Source organism: Ixodes scapularis, unplaced genomic scaffold, assembly GCF_016920785.2.
Source record: "Ixodes scapularis isolate PalLabHiFi unplaced genomic scaffold, ASM1692078v2 PGA_scaffold1__304_contigs__length_218370807, whole genome shotgun sequence".
Taxonomy (NCBI): Eukaryota; Metazoa; Arthropoda; class Arachnida; order Ixodida; family Ixodidae; genus Ixodes; species Ixodes scapularis.
In genome coordinates, this window is record NW_024609846.1 from 16,949,118 (window position 1) to 16,973,630 (window position 24,513).

The 24,513-nt window shown below is 48.6% G+C and overlaps 1 protein-coding gene across 1 annotated transcript in view; it reads left to right on the forward strand.

Annotated features, from left to right (window-relative positions):
* LOC120836234 (chymotrypsinogen A) overlaps positions 1-23,031 on the forward strand; it is a 29,533-nt gene extending 6,502 nt beyond the window's left edge. Inside the window, exons 4-5 of the mRNA XM_040223550.1 lie at positions 9,632-9,837; positions 22,786-23,031. Coding sequence (XP_040079484.1) covers positions 9,632-9,837; positions 22,786-23,031 — 452 coding nt within the window. The remainder of the gene's footprint in view (positions 1-9,631; positions 9,838-22,785) is intronic.
* Positions 23,032-24,513: the final 1,482 nt, after the last annotated feature.

Sequence of the window (24,513 nt, forward strand, 5' to 3'; positions counted from 1 at the left end):
ATGTTAACATGTAAACAGACAAAAGTTGTTCCCTTCGGTTTTCCTAGGAATGTATAAAATGCCGTTAAGTTACTAACAGTTACTAACAGATCAAAAGTTAGCGTTCATGGTCTAAACGATCTTTTCAATGTCCGCCACGGAATTAATCCGTAACAGAAGCGAGCCTTCAGCTTTCCTTGCGTAGATTTGTGCATTTTTTGTCCAAATGTAGCTGCAGCGCATCTCCTTTCTCCTGCTTCTTGCAATCCAGAACAGCTCACGGTTAGCACGGGTGAGGTTATCGTTGAAAAACAGCTTGGGAAGAGCGCCGTCATGGTTGAGGTCTCTCAGTCGTCCACGACAACCCATCCACTGCTCCTTTAGATCGACCGAAGCAAAGCTTACCAGGAGCTGAGGGACACCATCAGGTTTTTCCTTCTTGTTGGGCAGGCGCCGGATGGAAAGGACGTCGGATGTTCGGAACTGAGGGAGGCCGATCTTAGAGGCTAGGTCACAAAGAGCCTTGCTTAGGTTTTCGTTTGGAGTGAATGGTATTCCCTGGATCTCCATATTCGGTAACCGGTCCTGTTGGTCACGATCATTTAAATCTGCTTTAAGCTGGAGGATCTTGTTGGCCTGCTCTCTAACGGTAGCCTGTAACGCTCCGATTTCGCCACCCATTCCCTCTGTCGCTTCTTTTTGAGCCTTGGCTTCAGCTATTACAGAGTCATATTGCGCACTGAGGAATTTAACGGAATCTTCAACGTCTTGGACGGTAGTCCTTAGCCAATTTACCGTAGGTTTCAGAGCCAACAGTGCGTCGACTTTTTCAGAAAGTGTTAACAGCGTGTCTACGCTTCCTTTTAAGCACAGCAACCTCTCTAGCTTTTCGTCGACAGAAGGAGACGTGTTCCAGGCGCCGACGAGAGCGGTCGACGTCTCCGGGCTCTGCGAACCCCGGAGGACGACGTGACCCTGGTATAAACACCTCCTCGCTTCGTTGGCCCGCCGCCGCCCGTCGGCTCGCTCGAGTTTCGTTCTACGAGCGGCGCGCCCCTTCCTGTGGACGGGACTTCCAAACCGAATGGAGAGCGCTACCACGAAACCCTCGCGCCTGCAGACTGGTGATGATGATGAAACCGAAGAACCAGGCGCAACCCATCCCGGTGAAGGCCTCGGCCTGAGCGACGGCACCACAACTCCCAAAAGCGATTACCCTCAACATCAACAGGAGGGAAAAGATCAATTTTCCTGAACGGATGGGGTCAGCCGACGAGCCCGAAAGCGACAACTTCAACTAGAGAGAGAAAACGCATCAGCAGCTGAGATTAACAACTACAGCGTATCCGACAAGATGACGGCAGCTGGGAATCGCCCGACGGGCAACATGAAGCCAACCGGGGATACCCGTCAGAGAACAGGTGGCACGGATTTCCTCTATAACCAAGAAAACAGAAGCCGATGGAAAAAACGCAGGCCCTGTGCCAGAAGAGGCTGCCACCACTCCCAGTTGACGACTACAAAGTGGTCATACGGCCAAAAGATAGACTCAATTTTAGTGCCTGGGCAACAGATAAGATCACGCAAGCCATCACCGCGATGGCCCCACTGCCCGCCGCCGAGATGGCCCAAGCCACCATAAGGATCCGCCGAGATCAGAATCTGGTCGTCGTGAGTCCCCCATCCTCTACCCGTCTACAACAGATCTCAGCACTCACTCTTGGCACCAAGCAGTACGAAGTTACGGCGTACGTGGCAGTCCCCGACAACTCGTGTAGGGGCGTCATCTCTGGTGTCGAAAAGACCTACGGCCGAAGAACTGACTGAAAACCTACGCGCCACCGGGATCAACATCCTCTATGCCCGGATGATGGGACAAACCAACACCGCTGTCATTACTTTCGAAGGCATCAAGGTACCACGCTTCGTGCATCTATCGGGTGTGGAATAACCCTGCCGACCGTACCAGCCGAGGCAGCAAGTGTGCGGCGTGTGCCTAGGCCTAGGACACCGCACTGATGTCTGCCCACAACCAGAAAAGAGCCGCTGCACTACGTGCGGCGCGCCCGGCGGAGCCATGGAAGACCATGGATGCACCACCCACTGCGTTAGCTGCGGAGGCGAACACCCGGCAACCGACCCTCGCTGCCCAGCCCGCCAAAGGGCCCCCTACAACAAGGAACACGTCGCGCGGTATCTGCGGGAGAAAGAACAACAACGAACTCCGCCGTCGCCGCCCCCACTGCTACCATACAATGCCTCGGCGAGCCACCACTGGCCGGAACTACCAAGCTACAATCGCGTGAACCCCAACTCCACCATCCCCACTAACGTGGAGGAGAAGGAATATGATCGCAGCAGCTCAGGTCCACCCCCGGGACAGCCGAGCCACACCAAAAGGAACGCTACCCCAGAAAGAAACGACCACAGACGCAACCCAAGCGACAATGCCAACAAGGCCAAAACCCAGTCCTCGACCAGATCGCGTAGCCAACAGAGACAGCGTGAACAGCAACGACGGCCGGAGCAGCAGAACCAACCAGAGATCAACACCCCGGAGCCTGCACACAAGGGCGCAAATGTGAGCTGGGCCAGCGTGGCCTCCTAACCCTTCTCATTCCCCCTGTCCCGCATGCCTCTCTTCCTTGCAATACATTGACACCACTACCGCGGAGCAAAAACACCGCCAACGTCCTCCGCTAATACGAACAACCGACACACGAGCAACCGAAAGGTCCAAACAAAACTCCCCCGCGAACACCCAACAGCGAAGCGCCCAATCCCTGCAAGAATTCAGGACCGAAATCAAAGAGGATATCAAGGAAGATTTCGAACGCTTCCGGCAAGAACTTAGAGCTGAGGCCAAGGAGCTCATAGAAGAGCTAGGCCCGAAACGCTCCAAAAACAACCACGCGACGAGCTACGTGCTCTCATAACAGAGATACGGCAGAATCTAAAGCAGGAGATAAGAGAGGTACAACAGCAAATAATGCAACAAATTGTGCAGCAACTTCCCCAACTGGTCTTGGCCGCCATTAGCGATTCCCCACACAATTCCACCCAACCAGAGCAAAAACACCTCCTACAAATCGACACACACAGCGAGCGTGACCACCGCCAGACTAGACAAGCGCACCCGTACCAGCGTCCAGCCCTTGAACCCTCCCCCGCCTCGTCTCCCACCACGCAAGTCAACATGCCTCAAAACCAACACCACCATGAAGACGGGCAATAATCAACAAAACACAAGCCGTCGCGATTCGAGTCCCTCGCACTCCACCCCACACAAGCAACAACAATCTAATCACACCTCCAACCGGACCCCGCACTTCAACCAACCAAAAATTCCAATCAACACGATGGATACTTCACTCAGCCGTAGCTCCTCGCAAACACGAATATAAAACAATGCAAATGCAACGCGAGTGTGGCAATGGAACTGACGAGGGTACCGCCGCAAGCGCGGCAGCCTCACACAGTTCATTGCCACACACGAACACAAACCAGACGCCGTGGCACTGCAGGAAGTGGATTGCGTACCTACTCTGTCGGGATACGTTGCATTCAGTCACGAACTGACAGACGTGGAGGAAAAACCTCGCGTTAGCACACTCGTAGCAAAGCATATTCCAGTAATTGTACACACACTCTCAGTAGCCCAGTGCCGCATGTCTTCCTCGAACTCCTGCCACAGGGGAGAGACGATAGGGGACTCTCTCTACTAAACGTATATAGCCCTCCGAGCCGACCGCGAGACGTGTTCGGCGGCCTCTTCCGGGACGCGATACACGCCACCCACGGGAGGACCGATGACCTCGTGATGGTAGGCGACTTCAATGCAACGCACCCCGCGCTCGGATACGCCAAGGCCACAATAAAGGGGAGACGGCTGATGGACGCCATGGATGCCCACCGTCTGGCTCTCCTAAACGAGCCCGACCAACCGACTCGGATAGGCAACAGTGTCAGCCGCGACACCTGCCCGGACCTCACGTTCGCTCGAACGCACGACGAGTGCGCCTGGACAAACCTCGGGGAGAACCTGGGGTAGGACCATTTCATTCTCGAGACCCAGGTGCCCGTCGCTCTCAAGCGCAAGCGGGGCCGGCCGCAACGGTTGGTGAACTGAGACGCGTTCCGTCAGATCCGCACGACTACACCAACCGCGAACCTCACGATCAGCGACGGTGACGCGCTTGATCAGTGGGTCCAACGGCTGCAGGCAGACGTCGAACGGGCAACCAAGGAAGTCTACGGGACCAACAAAGTGCCCATAATTGATCCCCTCCTTCTCTATCTCTGGGAGGCACGCCGCGGTCTCACGAGGAGGTGCCGAAAGACAAAACACAAGCGCAAACTCCGCGCGCGTGTCACTCACGTCAAAAAGGAGGCCGAGGAATACGCCGAAGAGCTCACCCAGACTAATTGGAACACACTCTGTGACCAGCTGTAGGGCACTCTGGGCTCGAAGAAAACATGGAGCTTGCTGCGCACATTGCTCGACCGTTCTAGATCTCGGGTCGATTCGAGCAAGGCCATCACTAAACTCCTCCGGTCTCTCCCGAAAAGCGTGACTGGCGACCAGCTTTGGACGACGCTCAGAGACCGCTACATTGCGGTCGGACCTCGCCCAGCATATGCGCCGTACCCACATGAGGACGGAAACATACCCCATTCCCTCGACGTAGACATCACTGAGCAAGAGGTCCGGAACGCGCTCCAAAACATCTTGCGCAGCACCGCCCCGGGCAAGGACGGCGTCACGTACAGGCTTCTAAAAAAACCTTGACGATGGCTCATCACGGTCATCACACAATACTTCAACCGGGTCTGGACGACCGGGGAACTGCCCGCGTCGTGGAAGCGAGGAGACATAACGCTCCTTCCGAAACCGGGCAAACCTCTGTCGCTCGAAAACATCCGCCCCATCTCACTTACCTCGTGCATCTGTAAACACATGAAGCACGTGGTCCTACGCCGGCTTCAGCCGCACCTGGAGTCGACGGGCTTTTTCGCAGACTGCATGTTCGGCCTCCGGCCGAACCTCTCCACCCAAGACGTCCTCCTACAGCTTAAACAGGACGTCCTCGACTACCCCGGCACGGCCCAGACCCGGGCGGTGCTGGCTCTTGACCTCAAGGGCGCGTTTAACAATGTGTCGCACGACGCAATAATTGACGGCTTGTCCCGCGCACGGCGTGGGAGGCGGGCGTACGATTACGTGCGCTCGTTCCTTATTGACCGAACCGCCACCCTCGGCCTCGGAGACCAGCGATCTGACCTCATCCCGCTCGACGGTAGGGGCACCCCCCAGGGCTCCATCCTCTCGCCCACCCTGTTCAACATAGCGATGGCAGGGCTCCCCACAATACTCAACGCGATCCCACGCATCCACCACGCGCTCTACGCGGAGGATATTACCGTCTGGATCGAGAGCGGCTCAGACGGAGAAGTCCAGGACGCGCTGCAGGAGGCGGCGAAGGCTACCCAACTCTACGCCCGAGCGGCCGGCCTGTCATGCTCAGTGGAGAAGTCAGAGCTTCTATTGATCCGTGGTACAGCCAGGACCAAGATTAACGAGAGGATTGACGTCTCCACCGAAGGCCGGCCTGTCCCGACAGTGGAACGCCTCAGAATCCTGGGTCTCCAACTACAACGGGACGGGAAGGCAACGTACAGTCTCCGGCAATATGAAAGACCCACTGGGAGCGCGTGGCCGAGGTGGTGGCTGGCGGGGGCGCTGCGAGCGCTCCGGGCAATTCCATTCTGCTTCGAGGAAAGGACGCTCACTCGGGCTCGGGTGAAGCGAAACACGCTTATCAGATTGTGCTGAGCCCCGAGTGAGCGTCCTCCCCTCGAATCAGAATGGAGTTGCCCGGAGCGCTCGCAGCGGCCCCGCCAGCAACCGCCTCGGCCACGCGCTCCCAGTGGGTCTTTCATATTGCCGGAGACTGTACACCGTCCAGGTACTGCGCAGGCAGTGCCGGCAGATAGCTCACTTGATCCGCCGAGTCACCAACAAGCGCAGGGGTCACAAGGAAAAGGACACCATCAGGATGGTCCAGGCGCTCCTCGTGAGCCGCGTCGCTTATCACGCCCCCTTTCACAACTTCCGCCGCCGCGAGGTGGAGGCGCTGGACGCCACGCTCCGCACAGCAGTCAAGACAGCAGTCGGCCTCCCGCAACACAAGTCTACAGAACGCCTCCTCCAACTAGGCCTCCACAACACGGTGGAGAAACTCATTGAAGCGCAGCAGACCGGGCAGATGTCCTGGCTCGGTCGTATGACGACCGGCAGAGCCCTCCTCCGCCGCCTTGGGTACCGAGTCCCGACCACCCTACTTCAAAAGGGACGGCAGAAGCCCGCGCCACCGACTATCGCCGCGAAGGTACGGGTGATGCCCATCCCCAAAAATATGCACCCGCAAGCGCACGCGGGTAGGCGACTCGCGCGCGTCCGCTACCTCCGCAAACGCTACCACCACGACCCGGACGCCCTGAACACGGACACGGCGTCGTACACCTCTCCCTCGGTCTGTCGTTGCGTCGCAGTGGGTGACTCGGACGGCTGCAACGGAACCGTCGCCTCGCCCCATGGCTCTCCCACCTGCGCGGAGGCCGAGGAGACCGCGATAGCACTGGCTATATCGACCACACACGACAACCCAAAATTTGATCCGGACACGACCACCGTCACCATCCTGACCAACTCACAAGCCGCGTGCAGAGCCTGGGCTGGGGGTTTGCTCTCCCCCTGGCGCAAACAAATTCTTCCCCCATTAGAAAACAACAAACTACCGCTGGTCCGCATTGTATGGACCCCCGGCCATGCTTCCCTTCCAAGCAACGAGGCGGCAGACGCCTTAGCCCGAGACGCGACTCTCCGGGCATTGCCTCAGGAGGGACGGCATGACCGGCCTCTTGTCGACCATGCGAGGAACTCGACTCGCAACCCACCTAACCCGCCCATGGATACGTACACCCAGGTAACTTAGCACTACCGCATATCATGCAGAACATACCCCCCTCCACACAAATCCCTCACCCGACAAGACGTGACAGTTGAGGAAATTCCAAACCATCTCCTTTCCTAACCTCCTCCACCTCCACCGCTTCTTCCCCGACAGATACCGGTGCGAATGTCCGGGCTGTCGCTCTCCCGAGCCCACCCTTTACCACTGCACCTGGGCCTGCCCCACTCCGGTCGGAGTGGGGATCCGACCTATTCCCAATCCATCCCAATCCTCTTGGGAGGCGGTTCTGCTCGCCTCACATGCCGACCTGCAGCTCGCGCTGCTCGATCGGGCTAGGCGAGTCGCTCAGGCCTGTGGGCCCTTGACTAGGGGACCAAACTACGAGGCTCAATGACGCACACCCCATCTAGATAAAGTCTGTCCAACCAACCAACTTGACAGAAGCCAGTTGTGCCGAGAAACTGTTGGGGTTCTCTTTGAAGATAACATCCCCACTTCCTGAGCCAGCACGGCTGTCTTTGCTACGGCAAGTCTTGAAGCGCCATTTCTCACGCTTCAATGCTCCCATCGTCGTGAATGTAGCCTCTGCGATGCCGGCGCATTGCCCGAAATGTAAGGCGCTGTGGCAACCCACACATGCCATAAACCTACCATCTGCCGACACACTCGCACCACACACACCGCAGGTAAGGGGTGGAGACATGATGAGGCAGCAGGAAGTTAGTCCATAGATGGCAACGAGAGGAAAGAGGAAACAGGGGAAAAGCTGGGCCACTAGGTGAGACGTTCAGCTCACCGTCCTGACCGTTGTGTCAGGGGAGCCATGATATTGGATGCGTGATGCAAAACCAGGTAGGGTGGTGTCACCGAGGGCAATAAAGGCGGCGGTAACTCGGTGTGGATCAAGGATCGGTCCCGCGATGTCGCCAGGGCTTCAAATTGCTGTCTAGATTGCTTGCTGGAGTTGGGGAAGCTTAATAACTGAAACTTTTACCGAAAAAAATATAATAATAATATTATTATTATTTATTATTTTTGCAGGGAGTTTTTTTTTCGGTAAATTTTTTTATCTTTTATTTTTGGTTTTGCGTTTTCTGCCTAAACATTTTCAAATTAATGTGTATCATCTTACGTTAATATCGGGTTCAGTCCCACAAGCCGCTTCTGGCTTTGATGGACCCGCTTTTTTTATATATGGAATGTGATCTGCTTTATAAAATATATTATTATTATTATTATTATTACATTCATTTGGGAACGATAGGCATATCTAACAAGAGTGCAGCTTTTGCCGCACAAGGAATCAAAGCCTTGTGCGGCAAAACCAGCTCTTCTTGCATAAAATTAAATATATCTATATATATCTATATACATACATATATATATTTCTTGATTAAACAAAATTCTGAACTATAACGAAGTCTCTACAGCAGTTCCAACTGGAGTCTTACGAACCCGATAAAAAATACAACCTTAAGTCAGGTCATAAAAAAAAACAGAAGGCACCATGTATGACTCTTCACCATTGAATGTAGCACAAAATGTTGCCCAGTTCTTGCGACACGGAGGATGTAGAAGAGTTCCTTTTTTACCAACATATAATAATAATTAAAAAAACTTAACGCACAAAACAGCTAAAAGTTTGAAGATGGTAGCGATTAAAAATAATTATGAAACAATCACAGGAGTTCGTCGCTCAAATCAGAATGTCAAAGTGTTTTATAAGCTTCCTTTCTTGAGGTGAACTTGAGGCACATAGATTGACCGCATGTTCTTATTATAGCCTGTATAGCAAGCGGGGACGAGTAATTTTCATTTTTTTTAATAGACCCTTTTCAAAATTCAGTCTGGCCACTTCGATCACTATCGTCATCTGAGAAAGTGACATATTTGCCATACCAATGACGGCCTTCTGTTTGCTGATGAAGGAAGACGTTGAAGATGCTCCTAAGCTGATGGTTCGAAGCCTACATACATTTGAGACGTTTGCACGATGCGAAGGAGGAATTAAATTCAAGAGCTGCGTGTAAGTGTTTATTTCTAACTCGGGTTCAGACAATCTTTTAGAGCACACAATCGGTTTCAAAGCCCCTTGACGTGTAGAACTTTATCAAGGCGTCTATGAAAGTTGGCGCTTCGTTCTGAGTGGTTGCATCTTTTTGCCATCGACACTGAAAAAGGTTGAGAAAGAACTTACAGTTCAGTGCACATTCTCGTCTGCCGTTCACTTGCGAAAGTAACGGTTCCCGATACAATAGTGCAAACTAGATGTCCATTGCCGCCATTAGCACTGTAAAAGTTAAACTGCCCTTTGGGCCGCCAGATGACACTGAACTTCGGGAAGGGTCTATTGTTTCATATTCGGACGAATATTTTTAAAATCAACCTTGTAGTAGTGCCAAGGCGCGACAGATTAAAAAGACGAAACAAAAAAAGATTGCAGATTTGGCATCCACAAAGCCTTAAAAAGATCATGATCGCGTGATGCAGGTTTATACTGAACGTTCCGTAAAATTCCTTTTAGAATCGTATTTTTCTTCGCCTGCACAGTCTAGACCGTTGTTAAAGACCGTTTCGCCGTAGAGCAGTGTACCATAAGCTGATGATCTATAAGCTCTCTGAGATATACGCCGGAATTCTGCTGTGTGAACAACAAATAATTTTGTAAATCTTCCTAGATACTGAGGTAATCGACTACTCCGGATACGAAGATATGGAAGAAACAGGGAGCTCAAGTTCCGAATTAGTCATATCTGTGACATCCGGCATACCTTTGACACTGAGACAAAGAAATATTACATTGATTAACAAGACTGCTTGCGAAAAACAACTTAAGAAAATGGTTCCAGACTATATTTTATGCTCCACTGGAGGAGGATGTCATGTAAGTAGAATTATCTGTTTCACATGTCCACCATAAACACACATAAGCACCGGTCAATGAAAAAATGCATAGAGTTTAGTCGTGCAGGGGTTATATTGAACATGATGGCAAACCCTGAGAATGGAATGTTGACGACATCTTAGGGAGCGTATATAAGACTTGGAATAAATAAATCTTTAGCTGAGTTTGGGACATTTTCTGTGCCCCTCCTTTCGTGTTTCCCTCCCCGTTTTTTTATATCAGTGGGTTAGCATTGGTGGCCTGGTATATGCGCCGAGCTTGCACTGGTTTGAAGCACACGTGTCTAAAGATCGCAACGCCGCCACGGGATGGCGCCACAACCCCAATGGCCGACAAACCTGGTTAGGAAACACCTTTTGCGAGCGCGGACAAATGGCAGCGGAGTGAATATCTCGAGAGGCCAGGACCAAAATCGCTGCTGCCGCCACGCTAATTCTAAGAAAAAATGCGTTAGCATTTCGCGCAGCGGTTATATATAAGGTGTCCCAAGTCAGCCGGCTCGATCTAAAATGGAGCGCAAAAATCAACGCCTGCACATAGCATTCTAAACTCTTCGTCAAAGGTGTACTTCCCAGGTCGGTTTTTCTCTTTTAAAATTGCAAAGCGTAGCGCCCTTTCTGTGAGATATGAGTTAAAAAAACTTGCAAGGGTGTACGGCCGGCGGCAACGCAGACGGCGAAGTCAAGTGGCTGGTCGCGTTTTTCCACCCGTATTGATAGATGGCGCTACCTCTTAACCAAGACTGTTCGCGACCACCGTGGTTTGTTAAAATGAACATAATCACTTTGTAATATATCTTTTGGTTTATATATAAATGCGGACAATAAAATCAAAACTTAAAGTAAAAAAAGACGCGTTTACATAACGACGGCGTTTTTTTCTGCCAACGGATTTCGTCTGCCTGTCGTCTGCTTTCTTTCCCTGCTCGGCTACAACTTCGGACGCTGCTCGATCCCGACACCATCTATCAAATCGTTCGCCAAACGCACCCTACAACCCGACTTGGTCGTCTGCGTTGCCATCCGCCGTTGACCCAGCAAGTTTCTCGGCCCTATTTTTTTTACAAAAAAGGAGCTACGCTTTCTAATTTGACTAGAAAAAAAAACGACAAGTAAAATACCGCTCTGACGAAAAGTTTAGACTGCTACGTGCAGGCGCCGATTTTTATGGTCTATATTATATCGAGCCTCGTGACTTGGGACACCCTATATAACTAAGCACGGCGAATTTATCCTCACAGCACTGTTCCGCGGGGTGAACATTTCCAAAACCCCTCTTCACCCTGGTGCAAGTCGATCAGGACACTTGGCGTGTGTATGAGGGACAGGCGATGGGTAGAAAGCAACAGTCATTTTGTTGCTCATACATGTGGAGCATACACAGGTGAAGACACCGTGAGCTTACGGCCCGGTGGCATGGTAAGACTATTAGCGTCTAGAACGGCGTGGTAGGCCGACGGAAAGAACCGCAGCAAGTGCGCGTCCGCAGGTCTCCGTTGCCGGTGGGAGGGGCTTCCGAAGGCGTTCAAAGCGCACACCCGCACCCCGGCCGCTTATTTCGAGAGGCGTCAAGGACGGCCAGCCACCCCGTTCGTGACGCGCAGTTACCGTGTCACCGGGCCGTAAACGCATGGTGTCGTCGCCCCTGTATACACAACATGTATGCACAACAACGCAATGGCTCTGGAATGTTTCGCGCATGGAATTTGCGTCCTTCATGCACACGTTAGGTTACCTGATCTGCCTGCACCAGGGAGAAGAGGGGTTTGGGCAATCTTCACCGCGCACAAACATGCTGAGAGGCTGCATTCACCGTGCTTTCTACGAGGGTGATTCAGCTGAAGATCTGAATTATTTATTATAAGGCAAACGAGGTAATACAGAAATTTTATACATATATTCACTTTCGAGGTGGTTCTTGCGACGTGCGATGCACGTGTTCCACCGCTTCGAAAGTGCAAGGAATAATTTGTGAAAAATTGTTTTGGTTATGAGTGTAGCCACACGCGGACCGCTGTTTTCATCGCTTCCGAAATGATTGCCTCCCATAGCTTCTTGGAGCTGTCCGAAAAGATGAAAGTCACTTTGGGCGAGGTAAGGGCAAATAAGGTGGGTGTGTCAGACATTCAAATTTCATATCCCGGACTGCCGCGAACGCCAAAAATATCGCTCTTTCGGCAATGTTTGGATTCATCACAACGCGCTGTGCCGGGCCCGGTCGAGGGACGTACTCCACAGAAGTTACGCCGCTTTTAAACTTTCTGGTTTACTCGTACTTTTGCTGCATACACAAAAACGGATCACTGTGCTGCCCTTTCATTCTGCGATGACTTTCAGCTAGCTTAACACCTTCACTACTCAAAAAGGCATCACAGGTCGCTGCTCTAACACAGTGCATGTCGACAATAGGGCGGCCACCTTTGCACTGACGCTGCGTTCTTCTGTGTTCAAGTACAGTCGCCGGCCATATGAGCTCCCCCGGCCGAAAGCCGACCGGAGCAGCGAAAATCTTGCTTGCGGCGCGTCGAGCGTTGCCGCGTTTTGCGAGCCTGGCTTTTGGGACCAAACCATTCCGTTATCAAAGGGGTGGACGCAGGAAGTTTAATTGCATTCCGCGTTTTGGAACATGAATCTCAAGCACGGCCGATTACAATCCCGCTTGCTGTTGTAGGTAAACGCAGACGGCTTATCGAAATTCTCCACAGCATAATATCTCTGACGTGTTAAAGGCTACTTTTTTAGAGCGCAGCTCTTAGGGGCCCGTTCCCGGCTTGAGCGGCGTCGGCGTAATCAAGGTCACCCCAAGGTCATCCCAAGGTCACGTGACCCCCAAGGTCACCCCAAGGTCACGTGACCCCTTCCCCAGGGTCACGTGACCTCCCCCCCCCCGAAGTCACGTGACACCCCCCGAGGCCACGTGACCCATCGCCGAGGTCACGTGACCTCCCCGATACGTCATCGTCACTGATGACGTCACCGGCATCCGCATCGTCATCGTCATCATCACTGATGACGTCATCAGTGACGTCACTGATGACCTCACAGGCATCCGCATCGTCATCGTCATCATCACTGATGACGTCATCAGGGACGTCACTGATGACGCCACCGGCATCCGCATCGTCATCGTCATCATCACGGATGACGTCATCAGTGACGTCACTGATCACCGACATTCGCATCGTCATCATCGCTGATGACGTCATCGGAGTCCGCATCGTCATCGCCACTCATGACGTCATCAGTGACGTCACTGATGACATCATCGGCATCGTCACGTGACCCCCAAGGTCACGTGACCCCCCCTAGGTCACTTCACCCCCCCCCCCCAGTACCCTTCCCTCCTCCTCAAGAGCTGCGCTCTAATTCGGTCTTACAGGGAGTTGTAAACGGCTTTCACTTTTAGAGCGCAGCTCTTAGGGGCCCGTTCCCGGCTTGAGCGGCGTCGGCGTCGGCGCAACCAAGGTCACCCCAAGGTCACGCGACCCCCAAGGTCATCTCAAGGTCACGTGGCCCCCAAGGTCACCCCAAAGTCACGTGACCCCTCCCCCAGGGTCACGTGACTCTCAAGGTCACGTGACACCCAAAGTCACGTCACCCACGAGGTCACGTGACCACCCCCCAGGGTCACGTGACCCCCCGCCGAGGTCACGTGACCTCCCCGATGACATTGTCACTGATGACGTCACTGGCATCCGTATCGTCATCGTCATCATCACTGATGACGTCATCAGTGACTGATGACATCATCGGCATCGTCACGTGACCCCCCAAGGTCACGTGACCCCCAAGGTCACGTGACCCCCCCCCAGGTCACTTCACCCCCCAGTACCCTTCCCTCCTCCTCCTCAAGAGCTGCGCTCTAATTCGGTGTTACAGGGAGTTGTAAACGGCTTTCCTTTTTTTTTTTTATTTGCAAAACCGGTTAGTCATTTTAAACATTTCATACCCCAACAGTAATCCTATGCACAAGCTTTTTTGCGAGCTTTCTTAAACCTACGCTAGACAATGACAAGCAATTTCGAAATAATTTATTTAATTTATAAGGATATGCTATAGACAACAAAAAAAAAAGATTTGAGTCGAAGCAGAATAAAGATTCGGGCACTCTTCATGAACGCGTTTTATCGAAGAGATTCTACTGTTCTGCGCTCAGTAGCGAGTTGCTTCGCCAAGGGTAATTCTTTACACGATGACTCGGCAGATGTCTTCTTGGTCGGCCACTTCTCGCTTGCCGGGGCATCATTGTTGTCATGCCTAATATCATATCAAACATAGGGTTTTTACATTTGTAAGCATCGATCGAACACTGCTGCTTTATCTACGCCTAGAGCAAGCTCCAGTTTATCATCAGTTATAGTATCAACTCCGAACACTTGGGGCCAACACCCTGAAGGCGGCAATTCTGATCGGCCATGCTTTTGTGATTCACACCTCTAAAAGCCGGAATCCTGATCAAAGCTATGCGTTCATCCCTTTGATAACGGAATGGTTTGGTCCCAATAGCCCGGCTCCCAAAACGCAGCGACGTTCGACGCGCCGCGTGCGGGATTTTTGCTGCTCCGGTCGGCGTTCGGCCGGGGAACTCATATAGCCGGCGACTGTGCATGCTGTAACCTGTTGGTAATTTGTTTAATCCCAAGGATAAATCCTGCCTTTTACCGAATTAATCATACAACTTTTCGAAATTTCATTGAACTTTGAAATATTGTCACTTTTTGTTTTATTCACCTGCGCATTTGACCCACTTTCGTATATAACCCGCTGTGCAAAATGCTGCCGCATTTCTTCGAGAATCAGCGTGGAAGCAGCAACGATTTCGCCAGAGTTTTTTTTATTTTTTATGACAGGCAGGAGGTTTACTGTAATGTTCTTTAGAGTTGCTAGTATTCAATAACGGGACCATAACAGCTCCAAGGAAGAAGTGACTCGTTCATGAAACGTTACAAATTTACAACTAAAGTTTTTCTTGCTCTCATTGTTTTCATGAGAGCTAAAAAAGTATTCCTTCATTTGTCTGTTTCGTTTACTCTCAGCTTTATACTTTGTTCAGGTATCGGGTATCGACGACAAAAAAAAATAGTTCAACAAGAAAAATAAAACGAAATACAGGGATGGCAAGACAAGAACGAGAGATTCTTACACCTAAAACGGGAACACCTTCCAATGGCCTGAACGATGTTTTGCTTGTGTAGGGCGATGTTTTTGCTTATGCAGGACATTCCTCCATTTAAGATGGCAACTGCCGTATAAATAAATTGTACAGGGGCGTTGTGAAACTGTCGATGTTTGATCTCGACGAGGCTCAACTTTTCCGAATATTGAAAAAAGCTCGGAAAACGCTTGTTCCAAGTTCGACTTGCACTGGCGCTAAATTAATAAGCTGGGCTGGATTGTGTTGTCACAGGTGCCCACTTTACTATGCTTTATTAGTGCGTATGTATTGGCTTGCTTACTAAAAATACATTAAAATGATTTTTAAGGGCCTAGATGGTATGCATACTTTGTTTTGATATTTCGAGGAAAAATATATTTTCCAGCAATATGATTAATCGATTCGCCGCTATTTAGGTAGAGCTAGCCCGCCCAACACTCCGCCCAAGAACGTAGTTAACTAAGTTACTTTTCTCAATTCTCATGGCTTGGAGAGGTTAATGACGCATGGTTTGTTTGCTTTAAAATTGTTTCCAGTGCCATAATATTATTTGTGCCGTCAACATATGTGTCCTCTTCCTGAGAAACAAATAAACTACATAGAGTCATTCTCAGTGACGAACCGAATCTGCCGAGCTTCAGATTCGGCAAAGTTTGTCACATGCCGAAGTTTTGATCGAAAGTTCGGAAAAAGTTCGGCAATTGCCTGCGCACGCGCGAGAACGCGACGGGTCCATAGATTGCAAATGGACGCCGTGCGGTCGTGCGGTTACCATGGAACAGTGCAGTACAACCAGCGGCTACGGCGAGTTACGGAGTAGGCCACACAGGAGGTGTGCGTTTTCGAAATTTTACGAGTGTGGTTCTCTTCAATATCTTCTGCCTCAAGAACAAGATCGACCAACAATTTACGCAGTCAACTGCGAAAGTGACAAATGATGCGGCACATTCTGGAATACGTGATTTTTATTTTACCTTTCCAGTGATGCAACGACGTAGTTGAAACGTCGACTGACAATTACTTTAGAGCACTCCTCGCAAATATAGCAATACTCTTTTAGGCTCATAAATAGTTTGTGCCAAAATAAAATAATATTGCGTTTTAATTAGCGTTAGTTCGCGTTTTTTTATGTATGTGATAAAACTAACGAGAACTATCATGCTCGACATTGCACATCCCGCATTACTAACTCTTCCCCTCTTCATAAACGTGCGTGTAATTCCTGGCATCAGAAACCGGCATTTTAAAGGTTGAAAACAAGACTTTGTGATGATAAGACGCACATTCTCACGGAAAGCTGACTTCAAGTTACTTAAATCTAAAAACTTGCAAATTTACACTAATACTGTTATCACTTCAGGTGAAGGCTCAGCAACCGTTGCATTCGTTTTAGCGCATGAAATGGTGACTCCCAGAGGAAGCAAGAACGCAAGGTAGTTGTCTTTATTTTACCAATGTGCATACGCTTGCAGGCTTGCCCTGATGAGTCCTTAAAACCGAAACTCTCGTAGCGTGTTTCGTGACTCCGTCTGCAACTACCCAATCAGATTTGTCAAGCCACATATACAAGAAGTCACTGTAAAATTGCCAGTAAACACACAAAAACGACACCGAAACAATTATCTTGTAGAACATCACCTTATTTTGTAATAACCGTATTAATATGCATTACATGAATTATTCAAGTTAAAAAAGCAAAAAATATAAAGCCTTTTTTCGCAGGGAAAAACTAGATGTAATCGTTCAGTCTGGTAACAATGTATTCTTGAAGAATCTTCAGAAAAGTTTGGCAAAAGCTCGGCATTGCCCAATCCCATGTTTCGGTGCCGAATTATCGATTTGGCAAAAGTTCGGCCCATCCCTAGTCGTTATTGTTTTCAAACGTATTTCAAGCCCACCTTTGCCGCATTGATGTGAAACGATAACAAACATGGCGGGCTATGTCTTCAGAATGCTCCGCGACAGCAGCTCGTCAAGCTCGTCTACTTTTATGAGTGCGAGTCGTTTTGCGTTCACCGAGGTGTATAGAATATCTCTTCAACCGATGGAGCTTGGAACAAATAACTGTCGGAAGTACGCGCCTTAAGAAGCGCTGTGCGCCTGCTTCTTCTCGTAGCAGAACCAGCCTAAGCCTAGCGTGGCACGCTATCCTTCGTAACTTTCAAGTTATGCAGTGCACCTGGCTTTGCTAAGGGAATATTTTAAGTCGCGCTTTAATTGTGAGTCATGACGCTCACCCAAATTGCTCGCGGATGCTATGAAAAAATATAACAAGAACAAAAAGATGTAAAGACGACATCTTTATTGTGTTTATCTTCTTTTGTCCTCTCAATCGCTTTCTACCGCATATCGACAGACGCTGACAGACGCTTGTATTGAACCGAAGTTCGTACAGGATAGAACGCAGGAACACCGATTTCATAGCTCCGTCTGCCGAAGGTAGGAAACCACTTCACACAGGGGCGGAATAGCAGGCGGACGAGACCGAAAACAGATGCCAAGACGTGCAGCTTTCATGTCCGCGTCTGGACAGCGCAGTCGACGATGGACGGTGGTGCAATAGCAGACGGTCCCGGATGCTGCCACGCGTCTGCTCGCACGACTAGCAGGTTGTGTCAGGCGCCAGACGAGACGCACCGGTTCGTCGCGAAAGTGGGACACTAGGCTCCCGAGCATGTTCGACCGAGCAGCCAAGCCATTCCAGTGGTGATAGGCGGGGTTTAAAGCGTGCCCTGACCTTCACGTAAATTGCGTCTAACGGCGCAAAAATTTCACCGGTTGTTGTTGTTTTTTTTGCGTGAAAACGTTAGAATAAGAAAGAGTCGGTTTAATTTTTTTTTTACTCACAAAAAATGTTTTGAAACGGTTAAGTGGTTCAGCTTTGAGCTTTCGAATTTCGAGGGGAAGTAAAAAGGGACGTTTTACTCCTTGGGGTTGAGTTGTTTATGTTATCACGCCTCATTCTTTTACTTCGCGGTAAAGCATTTATCACACTTTTATGATTGCCATCCAGAGTGAAAAAATTTTATGATTTTATGATTGCCATCCAGAATGAATTGCCATCCAGAGTGTTTAAATAAAAATGTCAATATATTTATTTTGAAAACTGTTTATCGGTAAGCAATTAAGAAAACAATCCATATAAGTACGTTTTTTTTTTCTCTCTCTCTTGTGGGTTTCACCACGTGGTAGTTTCATATTAGGATAAACTTTTTCATAGATATTATAACAAGAGAGACTAAAATACATTGTCGTTTTGAACCTCCTTACACGTGCTTGAAGGAAAACTCAGCGTATTAAATCACGCAACAGATGAAAGTGTAGCGATTCACCCGGTTAAAGTATTCAAGCGTTGCTCAGTAAACTTTGGATAACTGTTTAATGTCCCGACCTGCGGCCGCCACTTTTTTATCTGATTTTATAGAGAGCCTGGGTATTGATGCCACCGTGTATTAAGCATTCAGATCTATAAAGTCAGCATGGAACACCTTAAATTTGTAGGCGCAAACCCAAATGTGTCTTATGCTTGGGAGTTTCTCAGCAAGTTAAAACAAAGCAGAAACGCACGACTTGGCTATTTACCCTTTATTAGAGCATACACCGAGTTACAAATCGAACAATACCAGATAAAATAAAAATTACTGAGTATTTTAAACAAAATGTTTAGCATACGTCGTATCGCTAATTTTTTTTGCAAACCCTATTGAAGAAGATAAAACACACGCGCATACATTCCCCTCCCACTATTCCAATACCATGCAAAATAAAAGTGAAATATTCTTATTTGAGAAAATCCTCACTTACTCTTTGTGCAGAGCGTAAAAGATAAGGAGGCCAGAATGACCTCGCCTATTCATTCCCACCCTATTTTGCTCAGGAACATTGCAGGCCGGACCTTTGAGAAGCCTCGTGTAGTGAAGAAGGAACCGAGCGCGGCTTTGCCGACTCACTCCGACTCTTCCGAAGACGTGGAGCATTCACCCTCGCTCTAACGAGCTGTCACGCCAACACACCATCGCTCGCTGCTGTCGCCGGCGACGACGCTCAGTGCTTCTTTCTCGACACTCGCTCTCTCTTTTCTTCCTGGAACAGGTTCGCCTACTAAAGCGCTGTTGATAGCATCTTATTCATCGTGTCGGTGCCTTCATCCGTGACATTTCTCGTTTAGGTGCGGGGCAACCTTCTGTTCTGCGTCCTCACACGCCCCCGAGGATTCCGCGAACATGACCAACTTGACGCCCAGTTGAACTTCCTTCTGTGAAGCCAGGCGAAACCCGAGCAAGCACTCAGGGCCAGTCGACGGGATTTGCCCACTGACGAAACAATCAAGGAAGAAGTCACCGAAGCCGCAGATGTTCCCCATTGACAACCGTCTGAGACTCCCGCTGCAGCGTCCCCCGCCGTGTTTCTGTCTATCGCAACAGGTACTCCGACGCCCTTCTATGACATCGTGTACTAAGACGTCTACGACCGGTCGCAGCAATAAAAGCGAGCTGCCCGTCACAATAGATGGACGCCGGAGCCATGACTCCAGAACGCGTACTTCGCTCTCGAGGGAACGGCACGTAATTAATGTGAAAATCACGAGGTGACGATCACCACTTGGGAGCCAGACAAGGATGAATGCTGCCGAGCGTTTTCGACGCAGCAACGACGAGAACGGCTGAGGAGCTGCTTCAGGCAAGGGTTAAAGGACCGAACGAGAGCATTGTCAGGATTTTCGTGGACGTGCTTCAAATATCAGAAAGGTTTGGATTTGTGCTAGTTGGTTGAACATGTTTAGGGGTTAAAAGCGCTAAAAACGACGGACGAGTAGGAGAGACACACACAAGATAGCGGTCCTTGCAACTGGTTTATTATTGGAAAAACCACACGCGCCGCGAAACCAACAAGATACACCTCCGATTCAGTTCCAACCGTCGCTTATCACACTTCTTACTCTTACACCATGCACGATCGTAAAAACGATAACTCCGATTCAAACAGGGTTATCGATGGGGCACTTACACACGTACGTACCCTCGTCACACTCGGAAATTAAAAAAAAAACGCTTCCGTTATCTCCCCAAGACAAGGGAGATAACGGAAGCCTTTTTTATTTGCGGGTGTGACGAGTGCACGTGTGTAAGTGCCCCATCGATAACTCTGTTTGGGTTATCAATGGGGCATTCTCGCCCTTGTTTTCTCCCGAAAATTCTAGGCCTAATCTTCGAGAAGCCTAGTGAAGTAGACAAGGAGACGAGCGCGGCTTTTCTGCCTCACTTCGTCTCTCCTGCGACGACGCACATACACCCTCGAGCTAGCGTTCTGCCACACTGAGGCACCGTCACTCGATGCCCCCTCTAGCGACACTTGCTGCGGCTGTTACAGGACAATCCGATGTTTGCTCATTGTTGCCTACCATACATAGCCTGTCAGATGGCGCATAAATTACGCTGGTTTCTTCGCCCTCGTTTTAATAATTTTCTAATCACCGATATTTTGTGATGTAGACTGGACGCACAGCACATGCAGTAATTTGCATTTTTTAGGTTATTAATACTTGTATCAGGTAAGAGAGATTGGTCTTCATCATCTTAAAATCAGAAAGTACGTTAATAAGTTCACAGTCTTTTTTTTTTTGTTTTTAGTTCCTTTGCATGACATTATGAGAGGTGTGTCGGAAGTGTAAAAATATAAAATATAGTAGGGAAATATCGAAATAAAATTCGACACGAAACATCGTATGTGAGTCTTTTTTTTTTCTATTGTGCACTCCTGATATTGGTCGCGGGAAGAAATACTTGAAACTAGATGGAGCTTTGCTGTCGCCACGGAAGAATACAATATGGTCTCGCTTTTCTTACTGATCCACTTGCTCATCCACATTGTTTGCCTGCTTCTCGATCCTCATCCCTTCCCCTAGAAAACGCAAAACACATTTGCAAAAATGTAAAAAAAAAAAAATCACCCTTTCGATTTTGGTGAAGAATAAAGACCGGCGGAGCTGTACTATGGGAAGTAATGGCCGGCAGCAGGTCTGCAAGCCAGAGTGGAAAGGCTGCCGCCATCTATGAGCGACGGCGGCAACCAGATACGCGGCTTGCCGCCGTGGCTCATAGATGGCGGTAAGTGTCCAGAGTTCGGTGTCTTCATTTCTTTGCCGGGGACACGATCCTGTGGAAACTAGCCCTTAACAGCTCCGCTATAAAATAGACAAATGAATCGATTTGAGCAAAAAAAAAAGAATAATTAAGCTAAAAAAAAAGCTATTTCCACATCTGCTTGCTACCATTCTAGAAATTGAACATTGCTCTTAGTTACATAATATTCTTGATTAACTTTGGCGACTAAAATAATATGTCATAAAAACAGCAACGTTTTGTGACTCGAACACAAAGCGCAACAGCAGATTCGGCACCGTTGTCTCTGAGTAATGTGACGTAGCCTAAAACTTCGCACTTCTATGTTGATTTTTAAGATCACAAATCAACGTTTCTTTAATAACATCTAGAACAAAATGGTAGCCTAAAGATAACTGTAAATCTTACCCTAGCAGACGTTTATTAAATGAGGAAGAAAAACAAAGTCAATCACCATCTTGTTCCTACCTTTCGTAGAATATTGAAAATGGGTAGCCACCTTCGGTTCCAAAGTCCCAGAATGTATGCAATGCAAAGAAAAAAAAAGAAAAATGAATTCATGAAACTTCTATTTGACACCCAAGAACTCTTTCAGCTTGTGAAGAACGGTTTAGCTTTAACCACTATCGCCCTCTGGCGCACTAGACAGGCCATTGAATGATGAAGGAATATTTCTCACGCAAAAAGGATTTTTAAAGAGCCCCTTCTAGGTTTTTACGAAAATCCCTTGGGGGGGGGGGGGGGGGGGGGGTTGGTTAAAATAACTTTGTGGGCTGCAATTTACGGGCAAGCCAGAGAACCCCTAATAATTCTTTTACAAAAAGATTTTGTGAAGTTCAGTATTTTAGGTGCAATCTTTCAAATCATGTCGAAGAGATTAAGCTGTCGTTTTGGATAGGGAAAATCTTTATTTTTATGAAATTCCCACATACATTAGGAGGGAAAGCTAAATTGGTGTATGGATCTTGTGACTTCATGTGACGCGACAACATTTTTCCCCCTAAAGTTAGCGGGAAACCTGGATCACTGTATATGTGACGTGACAACAATTATCCCTCAATTTTTCTAAGGAACTGAAGGGGTGTTTCCACTTGGCATTAGGTGACATACAATGTTTTTCTCTAAATTTAGCGTAAGACTCAATCGGTGCATAGTTTGTCACGTGTCACTAAATGGTGTCACATACCCTAAACAACAACTGAGTTTCCCCTCTAAATTTAGGGGAACATGTACGGATGAACGGGCGGGCGGACGGACACCATTTTGGGACTACAGGTTACCGCTAAAAAGCATTTCATGATTTAAAAATATATCCTGAGTTTAAAGCTGGTTACTGAGTATTACATCCGCAAGTTCAACGTTGAGGTTTCTTCATCATATAAAATGTGTTAAAAGCATTTAAGGACCTTTCGGCGATCATAATCCATGAAACAATTTAATGTTTTATTTCAAGATAAATTTATTTTCACCTAAAATAGAGCGCAACTCGCCCCATTTATGGGGCTGGTGGTCGCTGAGAAGAAAAGAATTGTTTGGGGACTTTAGACAAGGCGCATTATTTCAGCGGCTACTGTAGTCGCAGGGCGCGAATTTAGCACCATTTAATTACCTTCGGTAGTTTTCCTTATATTGTTATATTTTCACTTTCCAGGGAGACAGCGGAGGACCATTAGTGTATGAAAACAATGGGATGTGGTTCCTTTTTGGTATTCACTCAGGAGGAGATCAGGATTGCTATAACCCCAAGGGGCCAGGAATGCATATCGATGTGTCATACTACGTTTCATCGTTTATTAAGCCCTTCATGAAGCTTGGTAACAACACCGGAGGGGAACAACATATATGCGCCACATACGAGGATCATATGCAATGTGTAGCAAAATTGTATGCGTCTTAAAACGAGTCTGTAGAATACGATAAAAAAAAATGAATAAAAAGTATTAGTGTTGATTCACTTCCGCATGTGGAAAATCTTTCACTGCTTCAAATTTGTATTATAAATAGACGGTGACTGGCAATCTTTTGTTTGATATACATGACGGCACAAAGCGGCAACGTATTCAAAGCCAGAAGAGTTGCATTCACCACTAATGCAATTATATTCCGCTATTACACTTTATATTCAAATATAAGAAATGCAGAACGTGTCAGGCCCCGATCATCTGAATATCGATTTGCAACCAATGCGGTTGCGGTATTATTCGATAAGAACTCAGAAGGAGCAATTACGAAATGAGAAGCGTGGACAATGAGCCACGCCCAAATTTCTTACTCTGCCAGGGCTTGTGAACATGCTTAGCGCATCTAAATAACTCTACATCATTATTTCGTAGAAGCTCTTCTGTCCATGGGAGAGTACGGCTCAGGAAAGGACGAGGCTGAAACATAAATTTGCACATTAAATTCAAGTGGGCGCGGTGATGCTAAGCTTCACTTTACATGTTCCCATTTCTTGCTCAGTGCTTTCAGCGCCAAAATTTCCTAAGAGCCACACTTCCTTACGATGTGAATTTTTGAGTTTTCATATTTAATCGAAGGTGATGGGATGACGAGATTTATATGAAAAAGTTGACGTATGTGTACTTTGAGATAAATCTCCTCAATATCTCTTTTTTTCTATTTTCTGCGTAGCTTTCTGTGGACGCACAAACTTATTTGTAGCATACATTCACAGGAAAATTTGTTCGATATACAGATTTTGAGAGAGAGCGATTTTCTCACAATCGAATTCGGCAGCATACATAGGATGTCCCAAGTTAAGCTTCACAGGTAAAATAAAAAGCAAATAAAAAATGAAAGCCGTTTACAACTCCCTGTAACGCCGGATTAGAGCGCAGCTCTTGAGGAGGAGGATGGAGGGGTACTGAGGGATAGGACGGAAGGGTACTGAGGGATAGGATGGAAGGGTACCAAGGGATATGTGACTCCCTGAGGTCACGTGACCTCAGGGGTCACGTGACCTGAGGGGGTCACGAGGGGGTCACGTGACATCATGGGGGTCACGTGACCTCAAGCGTAACCCTCCTGACCCTCGTGAGGGTAAGTATCGTGACCCCCGTGAGGGCAACCCTCGTAAGGGTAACCCTAGTAACCCTTGTGAGGGTAACTCTCGTGACGCTCCTGAGGGTAACTCTCATAACCCTCGTGAGGGTAACTTTCATAACCCTCGTGACCATCGTGAGGGTAACCCTCGTGACTGTCGTGAAAGCAACCCTCTTGAGGGCAACTAACCTTCGTAGCCCTCGTGATGGTTACGAGGGTTACCAGGGTTAATCTCACGAGGGTTACGAGGCTAATCCTCGTGATCCTCGTGAGAGTAATCCTCGTGAGAGTAACCCTTTGTCAGGTTCTTTATGGTAAAAAGAAAGTAAATTGAGAG